This window comes from Puma concolor, chromosome E4 (genome assembly GCF_028749965.1).
Source record: "Puma concolor isolate L17-30 chromosome E4, mPumCon1.1.hap2, whole genome shotgun sequence".
Classification (NCBI taxonomy): Eukaryota; Metazoa; Chordata; class Mammalia; order Carnivora; family Felidae; genus Puma; species Puma concolor.
The window spans coordinates 24,641,964-24,662,704 of record NC_141683.1 but is presented as its reverse complement, the minus strand read 5'-3'; the positions used below and the strand labels follow the sequence as shown (position 1 = coordinate 24,662,704).

Sequence of the window (20,741 nt, the reverse complement as noted above, 5' to 3'; positions counted from 1 at the left end):
GAAAGTCATGTAACATTGTGGGTCAACTATACTCAGATTAAAAAAAGATATCAAGCATTTATAAAAGTTTCTCATACTGAGAATATATTTATTTCTAGCTTAAACACAATTATTTTACTATGTTCACTTCTCTTGTTAATAAGAAAGTTGCCAATAGCCAGACAGCTAGCAATTTTTGCTTCTTTACCAAAATACAGTGGAGTACCAATTCTATGAAGATCCTGCTCAGTTGCAGCCCCATAAACACATAACCAGCACTTTCCCATTGCAAAATTAGGTTTCAATCTCCATTTCATAGAGTTATGATAATGTCTGTTGGGAATATGCTTTGCAACACTTTATTTGAGTTTTATTTGGAAAATTATGAAAGTAAGAAAATATTATCTAAAGCAGTTGCTTACTTCTGATAATTATTTTACTTTTAGTGATTTATCTAGAGGAACAACTGGAACGAGATTAAATGACAGGCTACCTAACTATAATCCAATTGAATATGGTTCCCAACGTCAGTTAAAATGTTTGAATCTGAAGAGAGTAAGTGGTAATGTTAAGCAAAAAGAAACCTTCTCTTCTTACTCCTACTTTCCCCCTCAAGCTGTAGGGAAGAGAGAGGCGATGTCTGTTGTAAACTGTCACACTGAAAGATTTAATGGTAGAATTACCATAGTTGTAGCTGATATTCAGTGGGAGCTTATTATTTCCTTTCTGCTTCTACAATAATTCCCAAAGAAGTTTTCCGTAAGAAAGACTTAGATGATAAATGCAAAGATCATATCTTCTCCTCGCATTTCATTAATGAGTTTAAAGTATTTGTCACATTTAAAAAAATTATATGTCCTTTAATCACTTTTTTCCTGTTTTACATTTATTTTCAATTTGCTGGCTATGATTTTTGCTTTGAGATAAAAGTTTAGCTCTGGTTTGTTTTTCAGATCTTCTGGCCCTCCTTAAGGAATCTGTTTGTCCCAGTCTTTCTAAACTGTTGGCTTGCCAAACATGCCTTGGAAAATATGATTGTAAGTATGACAGGGAAGTGCAAATACAAAACTATTTTCAACCCTCCATTATTTCTTAAATCCTTTTGATGCTCAGACTAAACAGAGAGAGATGATTTGAAGTCTTAGTCTTGTACTTCCACACTCTTCCTCCCTATAATAGAAACTCATACTATTGTGATTTATTCAGGTATAACTAAATTTCTAAATGTCTTATTTTTAAACTTCTTTTAAATTAATTTAGTATTTTAGTAATAGTTTCATTTAAATGTTTATGAAAATGAAAAAGTTTTGGTAAAATACCTTCAAATAATGAAAGTGATATGTTGTATTAACATTGAAGCTAATAGACCCTAAGTTTGCTTGTATCCTAATTCAGGATGACAACTTTTTAAATGCCCATATTGCCAAGTCACTGCCTTTGTAAGGCCCTTTGAACTGGTAAACAAAAATCATTCAGATTTTCTAAATATCACCAAACCAAAGCTATCTGCTATTTGGACAACAAATTAACCAATCTTGTGAAGAGGAATAACCTTCCTAGGCAATCTGTTGATATATAATGGGAGTCCTTGTTTTAAGGATTTAGGAGGTGATGTCAAACTGCTCTTTTTTTTAATGTTTATTTATTTTTTGAGAGAGAGAGAGAGAGAGGATGAGCAGGGGAGGGGCAGAGAGAGAAGGACAGAGAGAATCCCAAGCAGGCTCCGCCCTATAGCACAGAGCCTGATGCAGGGCTCAATCTCATGAACCATGAGATCATAATCTGAGCAGAAATCAAGAGTCAGAAGCTTAACTGTCTGAGTCACCCAGGAGCCCCAGATGTCAGACTGTTCTTAGCTGTAGGTTTTCTCACATTCCATAAAAATATGTGAGATTTTGTGAGGTTCTGTATTGAAGCTGGAAACCTTTCATTTAAAGTCATGCTTTTAGATTTTATAGGTTGGGTTGTGAGTGGGATATTAGAGGGAGAAAGAGAAGGAGAAGTAAGAGATTCAGAACTCAAGAGTTGTGCCACGGTTGGATTTTGCTGAAGGCTGACCCTGTGCGGAGGGACTGATTTATAACTATGAGCAAAATGTGTTTACTATAGGCTTCAATATAAGTTAGCCGTGAGACATTTTCTCTTTAGTCATCAATTCTATAAATGCTAATATGAGTCTACTATGTGCCAAGCACTCTGATATGATAGCTAATGATTTAACTTTCTTCATCTTCAAAACAGAACAAAAGTACTTACATTACGGACTTGCAATGAGAATTAAATAAAATCACATATACGTATAAACATATATATGTGTGTGTGTATATATGTATAAAATATTGTATCTGGCACAAACACAGTCAGGGCTCAAGCAGGCCCTGAGCCAGGGCTCAACAAGCAGACTTGTTTTATTTTAAATGTTTTTTTTAAAAAGAAATGAACATGAAATTTTAGCCAAAGGAATATTTGGAATAACATTTAAGTATTCTCAACCAAATGAATGTTTCCAAACATTGAGTAACAACTGGAGTCTCATGAAAATACATGAGCAAACAGTAGTGGAATGTGGCCTGTGAAGTGGTTTGAATAAACATTGGGCTGTCTTATCTGTCCCCCCCCCCCAAAAAAAAAACCCAAAAAACATTTTTTCACTAAATATATTTTGCCCAAATTGTTAATGAAAAAAATACACCATGAAAAAATAAATCTCATTTTACTAATTTGTGTTATTAGTTGGTGGAAAAAAATAACCTAACCATGGGAGGAATCATTAATCAATCATTGCGAGCAAAAGTAGTGCTTTGTAATATTAAGTTAGGATTCATTTTCCACTGTATTTCTATATTTTGCTTCTCCTTTAACTGATTGCTAAATTTTTAGTTTTTCTGCTCATTAACCCTCTGTCAAAAAGAAAGTAAGGAATGAGAGGTAAAATTGTAACCAACTTATTTTTTTTGTTTTCATAACAGTTTTGGTTAAATATGTGGTAGAAGAAGGTAAAGTAATGTTTTGTTGAGATTTTATATTGGTGAATTGATTTATTTCAAGCAATACCGACTTTAAGATGGTTAAAAGTTTATTATAAAATTTTTGAGATGAACAGAAAACTATAAAGTAAATTATGAAAACCTATAAATCTATCAGACTTTATATCCTCCTAATATTTTCTATGAAAAACATGCATACCTATCATATATGAAATTATATGTTCAATTTTGTAATTTGAATTAAAAAAAATTTTAATGTTTATTTTTGAGACAGAGACAGAGCATGAGCAGGGCAGGGACAGAGAGAGAAGGAGACACAGAATCCAAAGCAGGCTCAGCTCCTGAGCTGTTAGCATAGAGCCTGATGAAGGGCTCTAACTCATGAACTGTGAGATCATGACCAGAGCTGAAGTTGGATGCTTAACTGACTGAGTCACCCAGGCGCCCCTTGAATTTTGTTTTTATAGTGCCCAATTTCCTATATCACTAAATACTTTGTTCAAATCATTAAAAAAACTTTTTTAATGTTTATTAAGTTTTGAGAGAGAGAGAGAGCATGAGGGTGGGAGGGGCAGAGAGAGAAGGAGACACAGAATCTGAAGTAGGCTCCAGGCTAATGAGCTATCAGTACAGAGCCCATTGCGTAGCTTGAACTCACAAACGGTGAGATCATGACCTGAGCCGAAGTTGGACACTTTGGTTGGACACCAACTGAGCCACCCAGGCACCCCCTTTTTAAATCGTTTTTAATGGCTGCATCTAAATCTGTTATATAGTTTTGATCAGTTAATCATTTTGTATTGCATATTTTAGTTACTTTAATAGTAATGAACATTTGTTATTTCATATAAGTATTATAATTTTGTAATAAAGGTGAACATACGTAAATATTGATTTTTATCTCTGATTATTTTCATGTGGTCAATTTTTAGAAATTATGTGATTGAATAAGTACTCACTAAATTAATGAATGAATGTATGAAATAAAAAGGACAGGACTGTGACCTATGTTACTAAATCACCTTCAAGACATTTTATAACAAAGTACATAGGCAATATCATATGTGAGTGCTCATATTTTGTATCTTAAACAACACTGGGTATATATTCTTTAATGTCTTTCAAATGGAAAGATTAAAAAGCATATCTTGAATTCAAGTTTATATTAATGAAGTTAAACTTAAAAAATTTTGTTCATTGGCTATTTAGCCTTTGATTTTTATGATAGATTGCCTGGCGTATTTCATGTCATTTTTCGTGATTCAGAGAATGAGATGTGATTGTAGCTTGACCTACTTATTGCTTTCCCCTAAATTGAATATATTGTTTTCTGATCTTTTAAAGTTAGAATTTTCCATAAGAGATCGTGCTTATCATGGAGGGCTGTGGGAGTCAGTGCAACATCTCTGTAGATGTTGGTAAGGCAAGTAACTGAAATTTGGTGCTTTGGTGGTCCCCCATAGTATTATGTTTGTCATATGAATGCTAAGGTAAGTTACATTTAGACCTAGGCAAAAATGAAGATATGTTGCTATATCCATTTAAAGTATATGTATCAAGTGTGCACAAGGTAGCTAAAATATAATACATAGTAATAAATGTAGTGAAACTCATGGATATTTAGTATTTTCAAAATTAAAATATGCTTTTTTTTTGGTTTTATTTTAGAATGATCTGCACAGAGCCATACAGCGTACCCAGTCTGCAATGTTTAATCAAGTTTTGATTTTAATATCTACATTACTATGCCTTATCTTCACTTGGTAAGATTATACATATCATTTTTATTGTTTCATTTAATTATAGTTTTTAAATATTATATATCATTTGAAATGAGTTGGCTAAAATAGATATTCTCTACAAATGTAAAGGATCACCTACAGAATTAAAAGTGAAATCTCTCCTTCAGTCTTACAGAAAAACCAAGAAAGCACGTCTGTCATTTGGTATTGATATTTACTGCAACTTTGACATTTTCCCAAATGCTGTAAACAACCAAATCACAAGAATTTGCACTGCGTGCCATAGTTGTCAAACAAGAAATTTTCTTTCAGACTGCTGACTTGGAGGTGCCCTTATCTTTCTTACAATCTTCAAAGCAGAAACACTGTTGAGAAAACTGTCATTACCCATCACTGTCTCTGCCTGTGCCTTCTCTCCGTGATGTTTCAGTACGCAGTCAGGCAGAAAGCAAGGGCAGATGTCCTGCCAGTGCAATGCAAGACCTGGTTCTTTGCTTTGTTATAGAAAACAGGTATTTCTTTTTCTGGAAAGTCTCACCTTGATGATGATAAAGTAATCCAGTGGGAAATGGTGCTCTGCACATATGGACTCATGTAGATCCTTAGGTGGAGGGAAAAAATGTGAAAATCAACAAATGAGGTAGAATAATATATCAGTTACAGGAGTCTTAAATATTATGTGCAGTGGTGCTCTGTCCTGGATTTGACCTATTCAGAAAGAGAAAAAGCTAATTAGGAAGTACAAAATAAGAAGAATGCCTTCATGTGCTAGTACAACTGAATCAGATATAAATAGAGCTATAGGTGTACGTGTGTAAACATAGGTTGAGATATATAGGCATAGTAATACTTTGTGTCAGTAGTTTGCAGTGCCTATCTCTATTAACTGGATTTAAAATGTTTTATTGCATACTTTATATCTTAAAAAATAAATATATTTTAAGATACTTAATGTCTGTAGATACAAACTCTCTAAACTTGACACAAAGCTATCTTATCATTTAAACCTTTTTTACTGTTCACAAATTGTTTTTATTGTTCACCTCGTAAACACCTACCTGCATAAATATGAAATATTAAGAGTAATGATTTCCCTCTCAAGTCACTAAAAATTCTTAATTTTAAGATAATGACATCATATAAATAGTTTAAGAGGGTTTTTTTGTTTTGTTTGTTTTACCTAAGGAAAAATACTACAAATTAGAATTTTTTTTTACTTATGTACATGTTAATATTTCAAATGCTGAAAAATTGAAGAAAGTAAAGTGATTTAAAAAATATTATTAGAGTCTGTTAAAGTAAAGTTAGTAAAGAAGCAATTGAAATATTAATGCTAAAAAAGGATAAATTATTTTTATATGGTAACGGTTAGTTCAGTACTTTTGTTTTGGAAGCATCCTTATCACAGTGAATCATGCATAGTGGGCTCTCTATTTGCTCTTACTTTCTGCCTATATGTCTATTTCTTGAGTAGTTTTTATTTTCAAAAGAAGCACCTAGCCACTTTCTCACACCAAGGAATGCAGCAGTGCTAGATACAGGGTTTTCATGATGTATATGAAATTGCTGTTATGCAGTTTATTTCTCATTTAAGTCATTTGTTTCACTTTTTATTTTGTTTGAAGTTAGAGTTGCTTTTGTTGGTGTTGATCTTGTGTACTATTGTTTTTAATCACACGTGCATTATCAATGTGCAATGTCATTGTTTTTAATCACTTGTATGTTCATACATTTATATTAACATGTTTCTAAATTATAAAATCTAGAATGGGGAAACTGAAGTTTGATTTCTTTGTGTGTCCTCCTCTAGCCGTACAAGCAAAATGTCATCATAAATCATGACTATCATAGTAAGGTAGAATAAACCTTGTATGAATTCACCATCAAAAGTGCAGTTATGTACAAGAAAAATATAAACAATGTTATATTGGTTATAACACACAAGCTGTTGTAACAAAGTTACACCACACACACTATAAAATATGAATATACACAAAGATTCAGCAGCTTAAACAAAGAGAAATGTTTAAGTAGTCTGTCCAGATGCCTGGGTGGCTCATTTGGTTCAGCATCTGGCTCTTGATTTTGGCTCAGGTCGTGATCTGACAGTTGTGAGATCAAGTCCCGAGTCTATGTGGAGCCTGTTTAAGATTCTGTCTCTCTGTCTCTCTGTGTCTCTCTCTTTCCCTCTTTCTCTCTCTCTCTCTCTCTCTCTCCCTCCCTCCCTCCCTCCCTCCCTCCCTCCCTCTGCCCCTCCCTCCCACCCAAAAGAAAGAAAAAAGAAAGAAATGTTTAAGTAGTCTTTCTAAGAAGGTTACATTAGCTTAATACTGCTGGAGACTAAATTTTCTTGTAACTTGTTTTCTACCATTCCCAAAACATGGTTTCCATTTCATGGCTCAAGATGACTACTCTAGTCTTGCCTATATTCTAACTCCAGCCTGTAGGAAGGAGGAAAAGAAGGAACAACTTGGAAATTGCATGCATAGTTTAGGCAAGAATTTGGTCATATATTCATACACAGATGAAAGGGAGTCTCCAAAATTCTGGTCATGGTGGGAAACAGTATACCAGCTGAATATTGTGCTATCATGGAAAAGCAAAACTGGATACTGTGGAACAATAAGCCATCTCTGGCCCTGATAAGTCATACAAGTCCATATGTGCATCCTTTGTTTAAAACTCTGCTATGTTAGTTTGGAGCCCATGGGCAATTTACTTAATTTACCCAGCCTTTTATGCCACATTATTTATTTATTTATTTAAAAAAATTTTTTTAATGTTTATTTATTTTTGACAGAGAGAGACAGAGCATGAGCGGGGGAGGGGCAGAGAGAGAGGGAGACACAGAATCCGAAGCAGGCTCCAGGCTCTGAGCTGTCAGCACAGAGCCCTATGCAGGGCTCCAACTCACAGACCATGAGATCATGACCTGAGCCGAAGTTGGACGCCCAACCGACTGAGCCACCCAGGCGCCCCTTTATATGCCACATTATTAAATGAGGGTGATATTAATCACCCTGTAAGATTTTTGTTGTGCTTTTTTAAAATGAGGACAAATTAGGTATGTCCTACAATGTCTATCCGAGGATGTGGCATTTGGTGTGAACACTCCAAAATTTCATTTTTTTTTCTACTTCAAATGTCCTCTTTATATACGATGATTGAATTTTGTGAGTGCACAAAAACTAATTTGCTCTAAAATATATAAGCATCGTAACGTATTAATAATAATATAAGACTTAACATGATGCCTAAAATATATATTTATTAGGAAATATGAGAGAATATTTTCCTCCATTATAATGTATTCAGACTTTCTGTGCTTTCTACATTATTTCTAATATCTGTTTCCTCTAGTTAGCTTCACTAAATTAAAAGTAATGGTAGCATCTCCCTCTTTCAGGGTACATTTAATACTTTATACTTTACAAATACGAGTGTGTGTGTGTGTGTGTGTGTGTGTGTGTGTGTGTATACACACACATATATATTATCTATGTATATAATGTTTTGGGTTTTTTTTTTACATTTTGGTGAGATTAGTCTTAATCAGTTGCTGTTACATTATGTCATAGAGCAAGACTGTCAGTGTTTTTCCAAAATCACAATTTTTAATACATAAATTTAAGCCCCTAAAGATTCAACAGCTAATAGTTGGTGAACTGGCTGTGTTGTTCATGAATCTCACAATCTTTAAAATTACCTGTTTGGGGAAGCTGCTATATATATAGTTTTAAAAATGTATCTTCTCTTCATCATTATTAACATTACAAAGAACTATCATTAAGCATCTGTCTACAAGAGACACATGCCAAACTGAAATAAAATTAAGCAGCTGACCCACTGTCTGTAGGGAATGTGCTCAGAATTGTTTTTCCTGTCATTGTAATGGAATTGGACTAATCTTTCCCCACGTCTGCTGTGTACCCCTCTTGATCAATAACGCACACTTCCAAGGCAGCTGGGGATTGTGATTCAGCCTGTGTCTCTGTAACAAAGCAGAGGAAACTGGTACATCGGGAATTAAGTGCATGACTTTAGCTTAATTATCAACATAATCCAACCAATGATAAGAACTCTAATTTATAATGCCTTTGGCATTTCTAATTTTACACTAGTAGATTTATTTTGCACCTACTTTGTTTCAAACTTCAATTTTTTATTTGAATATGTATGTTTGGATATTTTTATATTCTTTCATAGAGCTGTAGCATAAAGAGCTGTATTATGTTAATGGATGTTTCATGTTTTAGTCCAATGAAAACAATTCAGTATACATCCTCAGTCTTACTTCAGGAGAAAATAAATCCATTTATTGTTTAAAAATGTGACCTAGTTAAAATTTTTAACATGCTTACTTAAGTCAGTGCTGAATATTATATATAAGTGATGAGTGAATCGCTAAATTCTACCTGAAACCAATTTTACCATATATGTTAACTGACTAGAATTTAAATTAAAAAAGTATTTGTGATTTTCTTGTGAATGTTTGATTAATACTTACTTTAATGCTCGATGCTGAAGTTCTTGAATTCTGTTTACTGATTTAACTCTTAAGGTAAATAGCCGCGTGGGAGGTGCACAGTCAGAAAATAAGTACTGAAGTTTGGAGAAAGTATTAAACCATGTTCTAATGGTGTTATCACCACTGTGATATTTGGTTACTAGTTTTGTTTGGTCAGATTTGTTTTGCTTCATTACAAGTGAATGACAGAAAGTGCATTTGTCTGAGGATCTAACAGCCCCCAGGTTTGTATTACACTAGAACATATAGAAACCTTTTTGTCCCAACTAAATTTTGCCTAAGTGGGCAGCCAGATGTTAGGCAATTAGGATTTCGACCATCATTGAGTTATGAGGGTAATGTATAGTTATTTTCAGGCATACAAGAACTTACAAAGTTTGCTACCTACATATTATTAAGGAAGTACTACAGAAATGAGACAAAAAAGGATAAAGGAAAAGGAAAAAAATATAGCTTATGAGAATCTGTGGAATATGAAGTTGCAACACCTTGGATGTTTCTCTGGGAAACCCTATTTTCACACTGAGTTTTATCAGAAGTGCAGTTGAAGGCTTACCCAGGCAGAGGCAGAGACACGAGTTTTAATTTTTATGGCATAGGTACCTGGCCAAGGGTGGTTTTCAATTAGAAGGTGGGGTGAAGGAGTGATTGAAAACCAAAGTGGCCATGCCACAGTAATTCTCATGTTACAGATAAGAAACAGAGGCACAGAAAGGTCAAATAAAGTGATGAACCTTAGATTATCTTAGGTCCACAAGTAGTAAGAAGCAGAGCTCAGATCTAGACCTAGGCAGATTTGTGCCAGAGCCCACATACTTAACCACTGTAGTATTATTTCTTTGATATTCTAGAAGTCACGAATAAAAAAATAACCTAAAAAAAATCAAAGAGAATTATGTTAATTTTCCCATTTCTTTTATTGTGAATTTTTTTTTTTTAATTTTTTTTTCAACGTTTATTTATTTTTGGGACAGAGAGAGACAGAGCATGAACAGGGGAGGGGGAGAGAGAGAGAGGGAGACACAGAATCGGAAACAGGCTCCAGGCTCTGAGCCATCAGCCCAGAGCCCGACGCGGGGCTCGAACTCCCGGACCGCGAGATCGTGACCTGGCTGAAGTCGGACGCTTAACCGACTGCGCCACCCAGGCGCCCCGAGTCTCAATTTTTAAATTGAAGCCCTGCCTTGAACTTTTCCTGAAGGCTGTCTGAATAATGGGAGATGCCTAAACTTTGTGCTTCTCAGAGTTGGAAAAAAATGTTAAATGTTGAATGCTTCTTTATTTATCAGTGTTTCTTGGTAGATTTTCATGATATATAAGAACAGAGTCAGTTTCCCTTTCTTACCATTTTATGCCCAGCGTCTCTGTGGTTGGAAAATACAAGATGCTTAACAGACGTTTGCAGTAGATAGACAGTAACATTCAGGGGCCAAAATTCCAAAACAGTATCTTATCAATTGGAGGTACTTAAATATATTGTAAGCTAAGTATGTTGAAACCATATATTTGGAGAGGTTCCTTTAAATACCTTCTTTTCACAGTTAACTTTGCTATGAGGTCATGGAAGGAATTAAAATCTAACAAGTGTAATCTATGAAGATATTCTAGGAATGTTTTATTTCTGCCAAGGAGATATAACTGGGTAGTAAAATGTCTACAAATTTAATTAAAAAGAAATACTCTTTGAAATAATTTTTATAAATTGCATATACACACCTCATAAATAAGAATTTCAGATAAATCGGACTTTGGCTGTTAATTTTGTCTCCATATAATTTCTGAATTTACGTCTTGAGAATTTTTCTTCTTTCAACTTTAAAATTTGTGAGAGCAAAATAATTTAATAAAATTACTGAAAATACCACCTCCTATATTGAGCTCAGAAACAAATTGATTAAATACTAGAGAGCATTGCAGTACATGCGCCATCATGCCGTTTTTTTTCCCCGCATCTTTCAGGATTTTTGTTTCCTCTTTTATTTCTTTCTTTGGGTTTTTTTGGTTCAGTTGCACTTTTGCTTCTCCCATCTGATCTAAATCCTGATCTTCTCCCAAAAAGTGTTCATCATTCATTTATTTTGAAACAAAGAATATGCAATTGTGGACATTAGGGTATAGGGTGAGGTATGGTCTCTTTTCATGAATTACTAAATTGCAGTATATGTTGACCTCAGATTAATGGTTTATGGAGTGATTCGGTAATCTTATTTTTGCATAGATACAAGGACAATGCCCAGGAGCATAAGAACTTTCTTGAAACAATAGAAAAACTAGATTTATTATTACCTTAAAAACAACATTTCTCCCTAGAAAATGTAAAAATCCGTACAGCTCAGATATCTTAAATTCCATGGGAATATTAGGTTTTTGGCTGATACCCTGCAGGAAATGAAAATGATTATTTGGAACAATTTAATTGGTATTCATTCAATAAATACCAAAGTGCAAGTCGTGGGCTGATTTGAATACTAATGTCTGAACTACAAGCATGAAATCAAAGTGTTAGATGCTTTTAGCACAGAATGCCATTGCTAATTAAATTTTTCCAGTAACTGTGCACAGCAATAGGATTCATAGGGAGTGCACAGATATTTAAGGTTATTTATTTCTGCCACGTGACTTTTTTTTCTCTGAAAATATTTTATTGTACAAATTGACATTTACCAGGTGGTGACAAAGTTAACAGTCTCAGTATTTCCTTTCATTCAACTTAATGTTTTCCTTATAAAACTTGCCGAAGCTTGAAAGCTTGTATAGTAAGTAGTCCCTTGCTAATACACAGGAGATACACTCCAAGATCCCAGTGGATTCCTAGAACTGTGGGAAGTACTGAACCCTATATATATTTTTTTTTCCTACATACACATGCTTATGATCAAGCTTAATTAATAAATTAGGCATAGTAAAGATTAACAATAACTAATAATGAAAAGAATAATTATAACAATATATTGTAGTAGAAGTTATGTGAATGTGGTCTGTCTCAAAATATCTGATTGTACTCTACTCACCCTTCTTCTTGTGATGATGTGGGATGATAAAATGTCTGTGTGATGAAATGAAGTAGGGCGAGTGGCATAGGCATTGTGATGTAACATTAGGCTGTTGTTGACCTGACGTTATGACAGGATCATCTGCCCCCACTGTAGGTATCTGAAACCCCAGAAAGCAAAACCATAGATAAGAGGGGCCTGCTACATAACCAAATGTATAGTCAACATTTCAAAAGGCAAATTTTAAATAAAGTTTTAAAAAATGTTTATTTATTTTTTGAGGAAGGGAGGGAGGGTGGAGAGAGAAAAAGAGCAGGGGAGGGGCAGAGAGAGAGGGAGAGAGAATCTCAAGCAGGCTCCACTCAGCAGAGCCGGATGCAGGGATCAAACTCACAAACCATCTAACTCATGAACCCTGAGATCAATGACCTGAGCTGAAACCAAGTGTCTGTCGCTCAGCTAACCCAAGCCACCCAGGTGCCCCTTCAAAGACAAATTTTGAAGAGCACTAATTACAAGTGATTAGTAATTAAGATCCCTTTTTTTATTATATATAGGATCTAATTAAGTAAGCAAATCAAGTATGATTTTTCAGTCATTTTAAATAGGATAACATGAGAATCTGTATTTTAAATCCTAATTAAATGTTCAGATTTTCTTTTAGAATTGCATAACACTGAAATTATTTTGTATGGATCTGTGTCAAAGATAACACTTTAGAATGTTTTGTGGGAAGCAGCCCTCCAGTAAACTCTTAAATCCAGCATTCTTTATGAAACGTTTAGAAAAATAAACTTTTTTTTTCTAAAAAAAAACTCCCCCAAACCCTTAAGCTAACATTGAAGCTTTTAAATTAACTGTATTTAATTCATTTACATTCTTTTAATATTTGACATGAATTCTTATTTAGTATAATTTGTCAGTGCCTATCATATTTTTCTAGTTTTGAATATTGCCTTTTTTATGAAGAAGACGTTCATTAACAAAATTATATACGATGCTGCAATAAGGTAGGTGTGACCCAGTTGCAGGTTGGTACTGAGATCAGATAGTGAGTCTCCTACTACATCTGTTTAGCTCTTACCATATCTGCATTGGGAGCTTGGTCATGAACAACTCCATAAACCATCCAAGTGTCCAGGGTCACATCTTACTTGAATGCTTATCTGTGCTAAAAGCCGAGGTCCATGGTCATTGCTGTGAATGGTGCACTTCAAGGCCATGAATAACCTGGAGCTCTCAAGCAATCAGTGAGTGCATTCTCCTCTGGGTCAGGACAAGCTGTATATGGAGTCATGTTACCTGCTGGCTCCTTAAGAATGATGTGTGAGCAACCTTGACAAAAAGGCAATAGCTTTATAATCAATTAAAAAGATTCTCCAGTCTGGTTCAACTTGTGCTTAAACTTTTTCATTTACCATGTGCATACACGGTGGTTCATCACACAGTTATCCTATTTTCTGCCACATAGTATGGACTTCAATTTCCACTTTAATGACAACTGTTGTCACACTGAGTGACAACCGAGTTCTCTACAACTCTGTGACTGTATTCATTTAAGATGTGCTTGCTCTGTGGTATAAATGGTAAAAATCGTAAATTGGAACCATATAGTTCTGGGTTCATATTATGACCCCACGACTGTACCTTCATATCACTTACTATATGCTTATCCCTTTCGTGCAGAGGGTAGATCTCATGTTAAGTGTTCTTACTGCAGTAAATTTTTAAAAAATAGAAGTGATACAGTTTTGATGACAAACTGGATGTAAGGTGTGGGAGAAAGAAAAATTGAAGGATGATTTTGAGATTTGCATTTTGGGAACTGACTGAATGATAGTGCCATGTATGAGGGTGAGGCAACCTGGAAGGAAACATAAAGAGGACGAGAAATAAAGAGTCCATCATAGCTGGGCTGCCTTTTAGAAACCTTAGTTAGGTATCAAATAGCCACTTGTCTATTTGGTAGTTAACATAAAAGTAAAAACTAGTGGAAATGCAGAGGGAACTTGATAAGAGTGTAATTGTAGCAGAAGATTTTAATAAAGAATCATATCTCTAAAATAGAGCCAAGAATTCTTTTTATTTTCACTTCTCCAAACATAGCCCTTCCTATACCATTCAACCCAGATGGTTGCCTATTTTTAACCACAGTCAACGTCAGAGCTTTTATAGTACATTCTCATTATAATAAAAGCATTTTCTTACCAGCGAGCAGTCAAATCTGTGCAGAATTCATACATCCTTCTAAACCACCACAAACTCTCTATTTTTTTCTCTTTTAAATTCCTCCTTATTTTTTCATCCTGTCTTTCCCTTCTTATTAATTCCTCTTCTTTTACCTAACTCCTTAAATTGCTTAGACACTTTTGCATTTCAGCTGACTTTTAGAATCCTTATATTTGGGATCGTATATCATTGTTGTTCTCCTCACAATTTCTTATTAGTAAATGCGTCAGATTATTTCATTGTGTTATGATTTGCTTTCTTTCTTGCCCATAATCATTGCCAATGTATTTTAAAATATTTTGATTCAGAGTGTTGAGAGACTCATTTTAGCATCATCTCCTTTCTCTAGATTCATTGCTTAAGCTGGTGTATCTCCTACTCCATGGTTATATTAACTAGCACCAAAGCTGTGCAGAAGTTATATAGAATATTTCTTTTTTAAAGTTTTATTATTTATTTATTTACTTATTTATTTATTCATTCATTCATTCATTCATTTGAGAGTGAGAGAGTATACAAGCAGGGGAAAGGGGCAGAGAGAGGGAGAGAGAGAGAAAGAGAGAGAGAGTCAGTGAATATAGGGGAGAGGTGCAGGGGGAGGGAGAGAGAGAATCTCAAATAGTTACATGCTCAGTGCAGAGCGTGACCCAAGACCCTGACCCTGGGATCATGACCTGAGCCGAAATCAGTAGTCAGATGCTCAACCCATTGGGCCACCCAGTAGCCCTATACAGAATATTTCTGACTACTCCTAGTAATCCAGTTCATTTGGTATTTAATACTCTTTTTTAGTTCCTGTCCATTGAGCCATATCTCTCTATATAAGTTTTTGGTATTTCTTTTTAACATCTTGGTTTGCTAACAAATTGATTTTAAGATGTTCTAAATATATCATTTGACTTTCATATGAATTTGTCCCCTCTGGTGTGTCTGCTGCAAGGTGAAAACCACTTTTAATACCCTGCTTTACAATTATCTTTTGTATTGACAATTAAGCACCCAGTCATCTATTTTTTCAAGCCTAAAATATCCCCCAAATGCTTTAACTTTTCTCCCCAAGATATTTTGGTTTGTTTGCCTTTTACTAAATCTTTCTATTTTATAATTGTTAATTCAAACAAGCCTCAGTGCTGAATGACCACCAAGATCAAGATAATTTATATGAAAGTATTTTGTAAACTATAAAATGCTATTTAAACATAATGTATTTTTTATTGCCATAATTTAGGGAAAGATTTGTAGTTTAGAGAAAAAGTTGTTCTTCTTAGGCTTTATTTCTCACAGGGACATATGTGCGTATACAAGTTTCTGGAGGGACCTTAGGTAAAAAGATATCTTGGCTGCGTCACCTTCTTGCGTGTGACTTTAACGGATAGTCTTTCAGCTTTAATTTAGTAATTTTGTCAAATACAGAGAGAAAAATATTGTATAAGTTTCAACAAAAGGCTTGAGGTAGTTTTAAAAGCAGACATGAAATTGGGTCTTCATAATAGGAGAAGAAACAACACATCAACATAATAAGAATGAAGTATAAATTTGATAGTAAGCTTGAAGGAAGCTGAGGTAGATGGAGAAATGTAATTGTATTTAGCTCTCTTTATGGGAAGGAAGAAATCACACAAATTTCTCAATGTAATCAATATCCTCCTCTCCCACTTCCTGAAAAACTCAAGAATCTCATTCTATAGGCAGAATGATAGACATTATATGTAAGTATAGAGACACAATAAATGTTATTTCTTATTAAAAAATTTAAATGCAAAAATAGTAATGGTTTCCTGCTTATTGGCTTAGTGTTTCATATTTGTAATTGCTAAGAATAAAGATAAGTGCTATTGGGATACTCTGTTAAATGAAATTTTGAGCTAAATGAGTCTTCATGATGTGTAAAAAAAAAATAAAGGAAATAGCGTATTGATTGCGTACATTGAATTAAAAAAATGCTATCGTATTGCTTAGTTAATTTTTTCCTGATGTAAAAAATACAGAATCAAAGATTTCCTTGAATGGTGGTACCTTAATTGCAATTTTAATTCCCAGTTTAATTTCTTTAAGTATAAATAATTTGATATGGTAATGTTCTTAGCAGATTTTTTTTTTAACGGAAGCCATGGGAGCAAAATGTGTATTAGGTAAATGTCCACACAAGTCATGTTTTCCAGTAGATTTCTTTAGTTCAGAATGTGTCTTGTCCTTCCAAAACTGTTCTTTGAACAAATATCATTGATCAGGAAAGCAGTTGTAATTTCCAGTGGAAAAAAAAGGATGATTATTTACCTAGGAGACCATTTTACACAGATAACTGGTGTATTTGACCTCATCTTATGAACAATTAAATGCACCATCAATGGAAATGTTAGCTGAACGTGCAAAAGAATCAGATACTTCTCAAGAGTGTTCTTGGGGCGCCTGGGTGGCGCAGTCGGTTAAGCGTCCGACTTCAGCCAGGTCACAATCTCGCGGTCCGTGAGTTCGAGCCCCGCGTCAGGCTCTGGGCTGATGGCTCGGAGCCTGGAGCCTGTTTCCGATTCTGTGTCTCCCTCTCTCTCTGCCCCTCCCCCGTTCATGCTCTGTCTCTCTCTGTCCCAAAAATAAATAAACGTTGAAAAAAAAAAATTAAAAAAAAAAAAAAAAGAGTGTTCTTACTCACATATGGTTATATTTGTTTATTACAGAATTATCTAAATATTACACTCTATGAAATAGAGTGTGAGTAGAGTATGAAGCAGGCATATGTTTACTTAGCCATCTCTTAGAAAGAGGAAATTTTCCAATTGATTATAAGCAGTGATTAAGTATTATAAAAGTAAATGTGCTATCATTATTGCAAACTTTTCATGACAGATTAGCATTACATTTTAAAAGCTGGGTTCAAATAAATTATTATATAAAAATAAGAGTCACTTTTGCTCTGAGAGTAATTCCCATTCCTTACAGTGTGAAGTAACATGGGAAGCTCTATGTTCTTCTGTTTTATTTTTAGTGACTGATTAAATTTGGACTATTTCAGATAGAATGAGATAAAGCTTTATTTTGTGCCTTATTTAATTTCCAGAAACTGTTGACCAGAGACAGAATATTAGGGATTAGTTTTGTTATGTGGTAGCAACTAGCAATACATCCCTGTGGGAACATGTTAAATGAGTGTAAATCAGCTTAAATTAGTTGATATTTATTTGGTGCTCACATTTCACATGAGCAAGGATATATAAATAAGTGTTGTTGGGGTCAAGAATGTTCTGTCTTCGGGGCGCCTGGGTGACTCAGTTGATTGAGCGTCTGACTTCGGCTCAGGTCATGATTTCATGGGCTGTGGGTTCGAGCCCTGCGTGGGGCTCTGTGCTGACAGCTTGGAGCCTGGAGCCTGCTTCGGATTCTGTGTTTCCCCCTTCGGATTCTGTGTCTCTGACCCTCCCCCATTCATGCTCTGTGTCTCTCTCTGTCTCAAAAATAAATAAACATTAAAAAAAATTAAAAAAAAAAGAATGTTCTGTCTTATTCTAGGTTCTTGTAGCTGAAGTAAAATCAAATTGACATAATAGAGATTAGCAGGAGAAAATCAAATTTAATTTAGTATGTACAGGGAATCCACATAGACATGGAAATTCTAAAGGCAGTCAGGAAAAATGAGGTATATATGTTATCCTGAAATAAGAAGGAGTGGGAAGAGGTCTGGAACTTCAAACGTAGGGAATGCAATTCACAGGAAAATAAAAAAAAGTGAATATATGGTAAACGAATGTTTGCCTTGCCATAGATGCGTTTTTCAGATAAAACTTATTTCTGGTAAACACTTATTTTGGGAAAGAGCCCCAGGGTAGATTTTTTTGTGCAGTTAAGGGAGGGGCAAAAGTTTCTCTTGAGAGTGTAAGGTCTCAGTTGTCTTTAGCTCAAAGTACTACATATGCCAAGTGGCCCAACTTGGCTCCTACATTGTTTATCTTACTAATTTCTTGAAAAGTAAAAAAATAATGTGAAATATAATACTAAGTCTCAAACCTTTCCTGGAGAGAATTTGGATATATACATATTTTATTTTTATGAACTCTAAGTAGGTACATATGTTTAAATGCGTAATGGGAATTAATGGTGTGTAAAGCTAATATTTTATTGGCTAGGTACTTCACTTTTAAGAACTGAATCAGGTAAAAAAGTTCAAGGAAAAAAGAGTAAATGGCAGAGAGGCAAGAGCTTACAACTTAGAAAGTGCTTGAGGACTGAATTTTGTAGCTTTTTTACATCGATTATTTTTCTGTTCACAACTCTAACTTCACTTGGATGATTTGCATCGGTAGTGTCTTAAAGTGCTTTGTCAGTCTGGAGACTAAGAGTCTAGTGTAAATATAGTTGCTGCTTGGAGCAGGAGTAACCACTCAGGATATCAGTAGACTTTTATTAATGAGCTCAACAACTACTCCATTTGATCACATCATTCATTCTCTTGCCTAAAGTTTTTCATTTGTGTCTTCAGGATAATGTAAAATCCATGGTGTTGTATATAAAGTGATTTATAATTTGTCCCTGCCCACTTCACTGGCCTCATCTGCCCTTATTTGTCTTACTCTAAAGGCTCTCCTTTAGCCATATTGCCCTAAAGGAATGCGCTCACAGTTGGTTTTTTTTATGCAAAATTTTTCTTTGCAACTTGTAGAAGTTATATTGAACTGTTCATGACCTGATTATGAAGCCTTTCCTGTTGAGAATACCTTTTATTTTAAGTAAACTAATGGTTAGGAAGAAGTGCAAATAAAAAGGAAAGCAAAATAGATATTGTGATTTTTTGGCTTGTTTTTGAAAATTAAATCTTAAAAAAGGAGGAAAAAGGAATATGATTCTTGGAACTATTGACCTTTTTCTATTATTCTGTTTCTGGGAATGAAGTAGAGACAGGTTTAGAAAGGATCTCTAATGTCACGGTAGAACTCAGAAAGCCAGTGTAAGTCACTGACTTTAATATTTCCAATATTCCAATATTAAACATTAACAATTTACATGAAGAATCATTTAAATGCACATGGAGGTTATGAGCATGTCTGTGGGCATGTGAGGCCCATATATACATACTGCATAAATGCATGCACACACACATATGCAGATATACACACTCTTTTTATGTCCTCATCCTCTTCTATAACATTTCACTAAATGATGTATTTTCTCATTGATCAGACCTTGGCTTTTTAATTTTATTTTATACTTTTCCACTAGGAATACATTATATATTTTAGCTATATTTTCTGTAATCCCATAAATATTTCAGTGTAGTGTGATATATTGTCTATAACAATTAAGAGATAGTAATAAGCATGTGAAGGACTCTAGTGAGGAACCCACTCCCAGGCTATCATCAGTTCAAACATCAATATCAGAATCCTTATATATGAACAAAAGTGGAATTAAAAATATTTTCCAAGGTGTATAGTTGGCAAGAAAGTATTGTTTGGTCTTATCTGCTCTTGCATAATTGGATCATAAGAATAAACAAGCCTAACCTTGCAGGGAGTGGTCATGTGGGTCTTGAGACCCTTTCAAGAGTGTTCCCACTTGACAGAGGATTCTGTTGTCTGATTCCACAAGCCTATTAGCTGAACCTGCCCTTAGTATATTTTCACATTTTTTGTTGGTATGAACCTTTCTTTCAGTGTATTTGTTGTTATGCACAGAAAGAACAGGAACCTCTTTGATCTTACAGAACAGGAATGATTGTTTTAGGTGGCAGAATTTACTTTATGACTTGCTCTCTCTGTTTGATGTTTGGTCGCAAGGTTGTTGGGGAGTAGGGTCTGATGCCTCCACTTTGCCTCTTTACGTTGGAGGTTACAAATGAGCACCTCAAAGAACCTGATAATTGTGAGCCAACAAATTGTCTTAGGTCAGTTTTTATGGTTCTAGTTACAACTTTTATATTCAACTGTTTCTTTGACATACCCTCTTAGACTCCTCAATGTAAGTATGTCCAAAGGCAAATTTATGCTATTTCTTTTCCAAATTGTCCACATCTCTGAAATAGCAACTACTGTCCATTCTTTGGGGGCAATTCCAAAGAATGGAATCATTCTTAATGCCTCCTATTCTGTGACACAACACACAATCAACAGATCCCACGGATTTTATCTCCTTAGTATCCTGCAAATCTATCCATTTCTTGTTAAAAGTTTTCCATGTGTCTTGGGATGAACACAAAACTTCTTACTTAATATGTCCTAAATTTCCAGTACAATCAGGATTCTCCTCATCTTTTCATTTTCATCTCACATCCTTGATTTTTCCTCTGCTCAGGAGT

The 20,741-nt window shown here is 34.6% G+C and overlaps 1 protein-coding gene and 1 long non-coding RNA gene across 13 annotated transcripts in view; one reads left to right on the top strand and one right to left on the bottom strand.

Annotated features, from left to right (window-relative positions):
- LOC147572499 (uncharacterized) overlaps window positions 1–12,298 on the bottom strand; it is a 43,367-nt gene extending 31,069 nt beyond the window's left edge. The window contains exons 1-2 of the long non-coding RNA XR_015245794.1: window positions 12,248–12,298; window positions 5,247–5,309 (exon numbers count right to left, since the gene is read on the bottom strand). This is a non-coding gene — a long non-coding RNA (uncharacterized LOC147572499). The remainder of the gene's footprint in view (window positions 1–5,246; window positions 5,310–12,247) is intronic.
- KCNT2 (potassium sodium-activated channel subfamily T member 2) overlaps window positions 1–20,741 on the top strand; it is a 364,649-nt gene that overhangs the window by 129,443 nt on the left and 214,465 nt on the right. For 7 of the 12 annotated variants that reach the window (XR_015245793.1, XM_086693290.1, XM_086693289.1 and 4 more), the window contains 2 exons: window positions 915–1,016; window positions 4,635–4,729. Coding sequence is in view for 11 of the 12 variants with exons in the window: in XM_086693290.1 (XP_086549416.1) it covers window positions 915–1,016; window positions 4,635–4,729 (197 nt within the window). In the remaining variant the exon portion in view is untranslated. The remainder of the gene's footprint in view (window positions 1–914; window positions 1,017–4,634; window positions 4,730–20,741) is intronic. The other 5 variants (XM_086693293.1, XM_086693286.1, XM_025927775.2 and 2 more) reach the window with 1 other exon arrangement.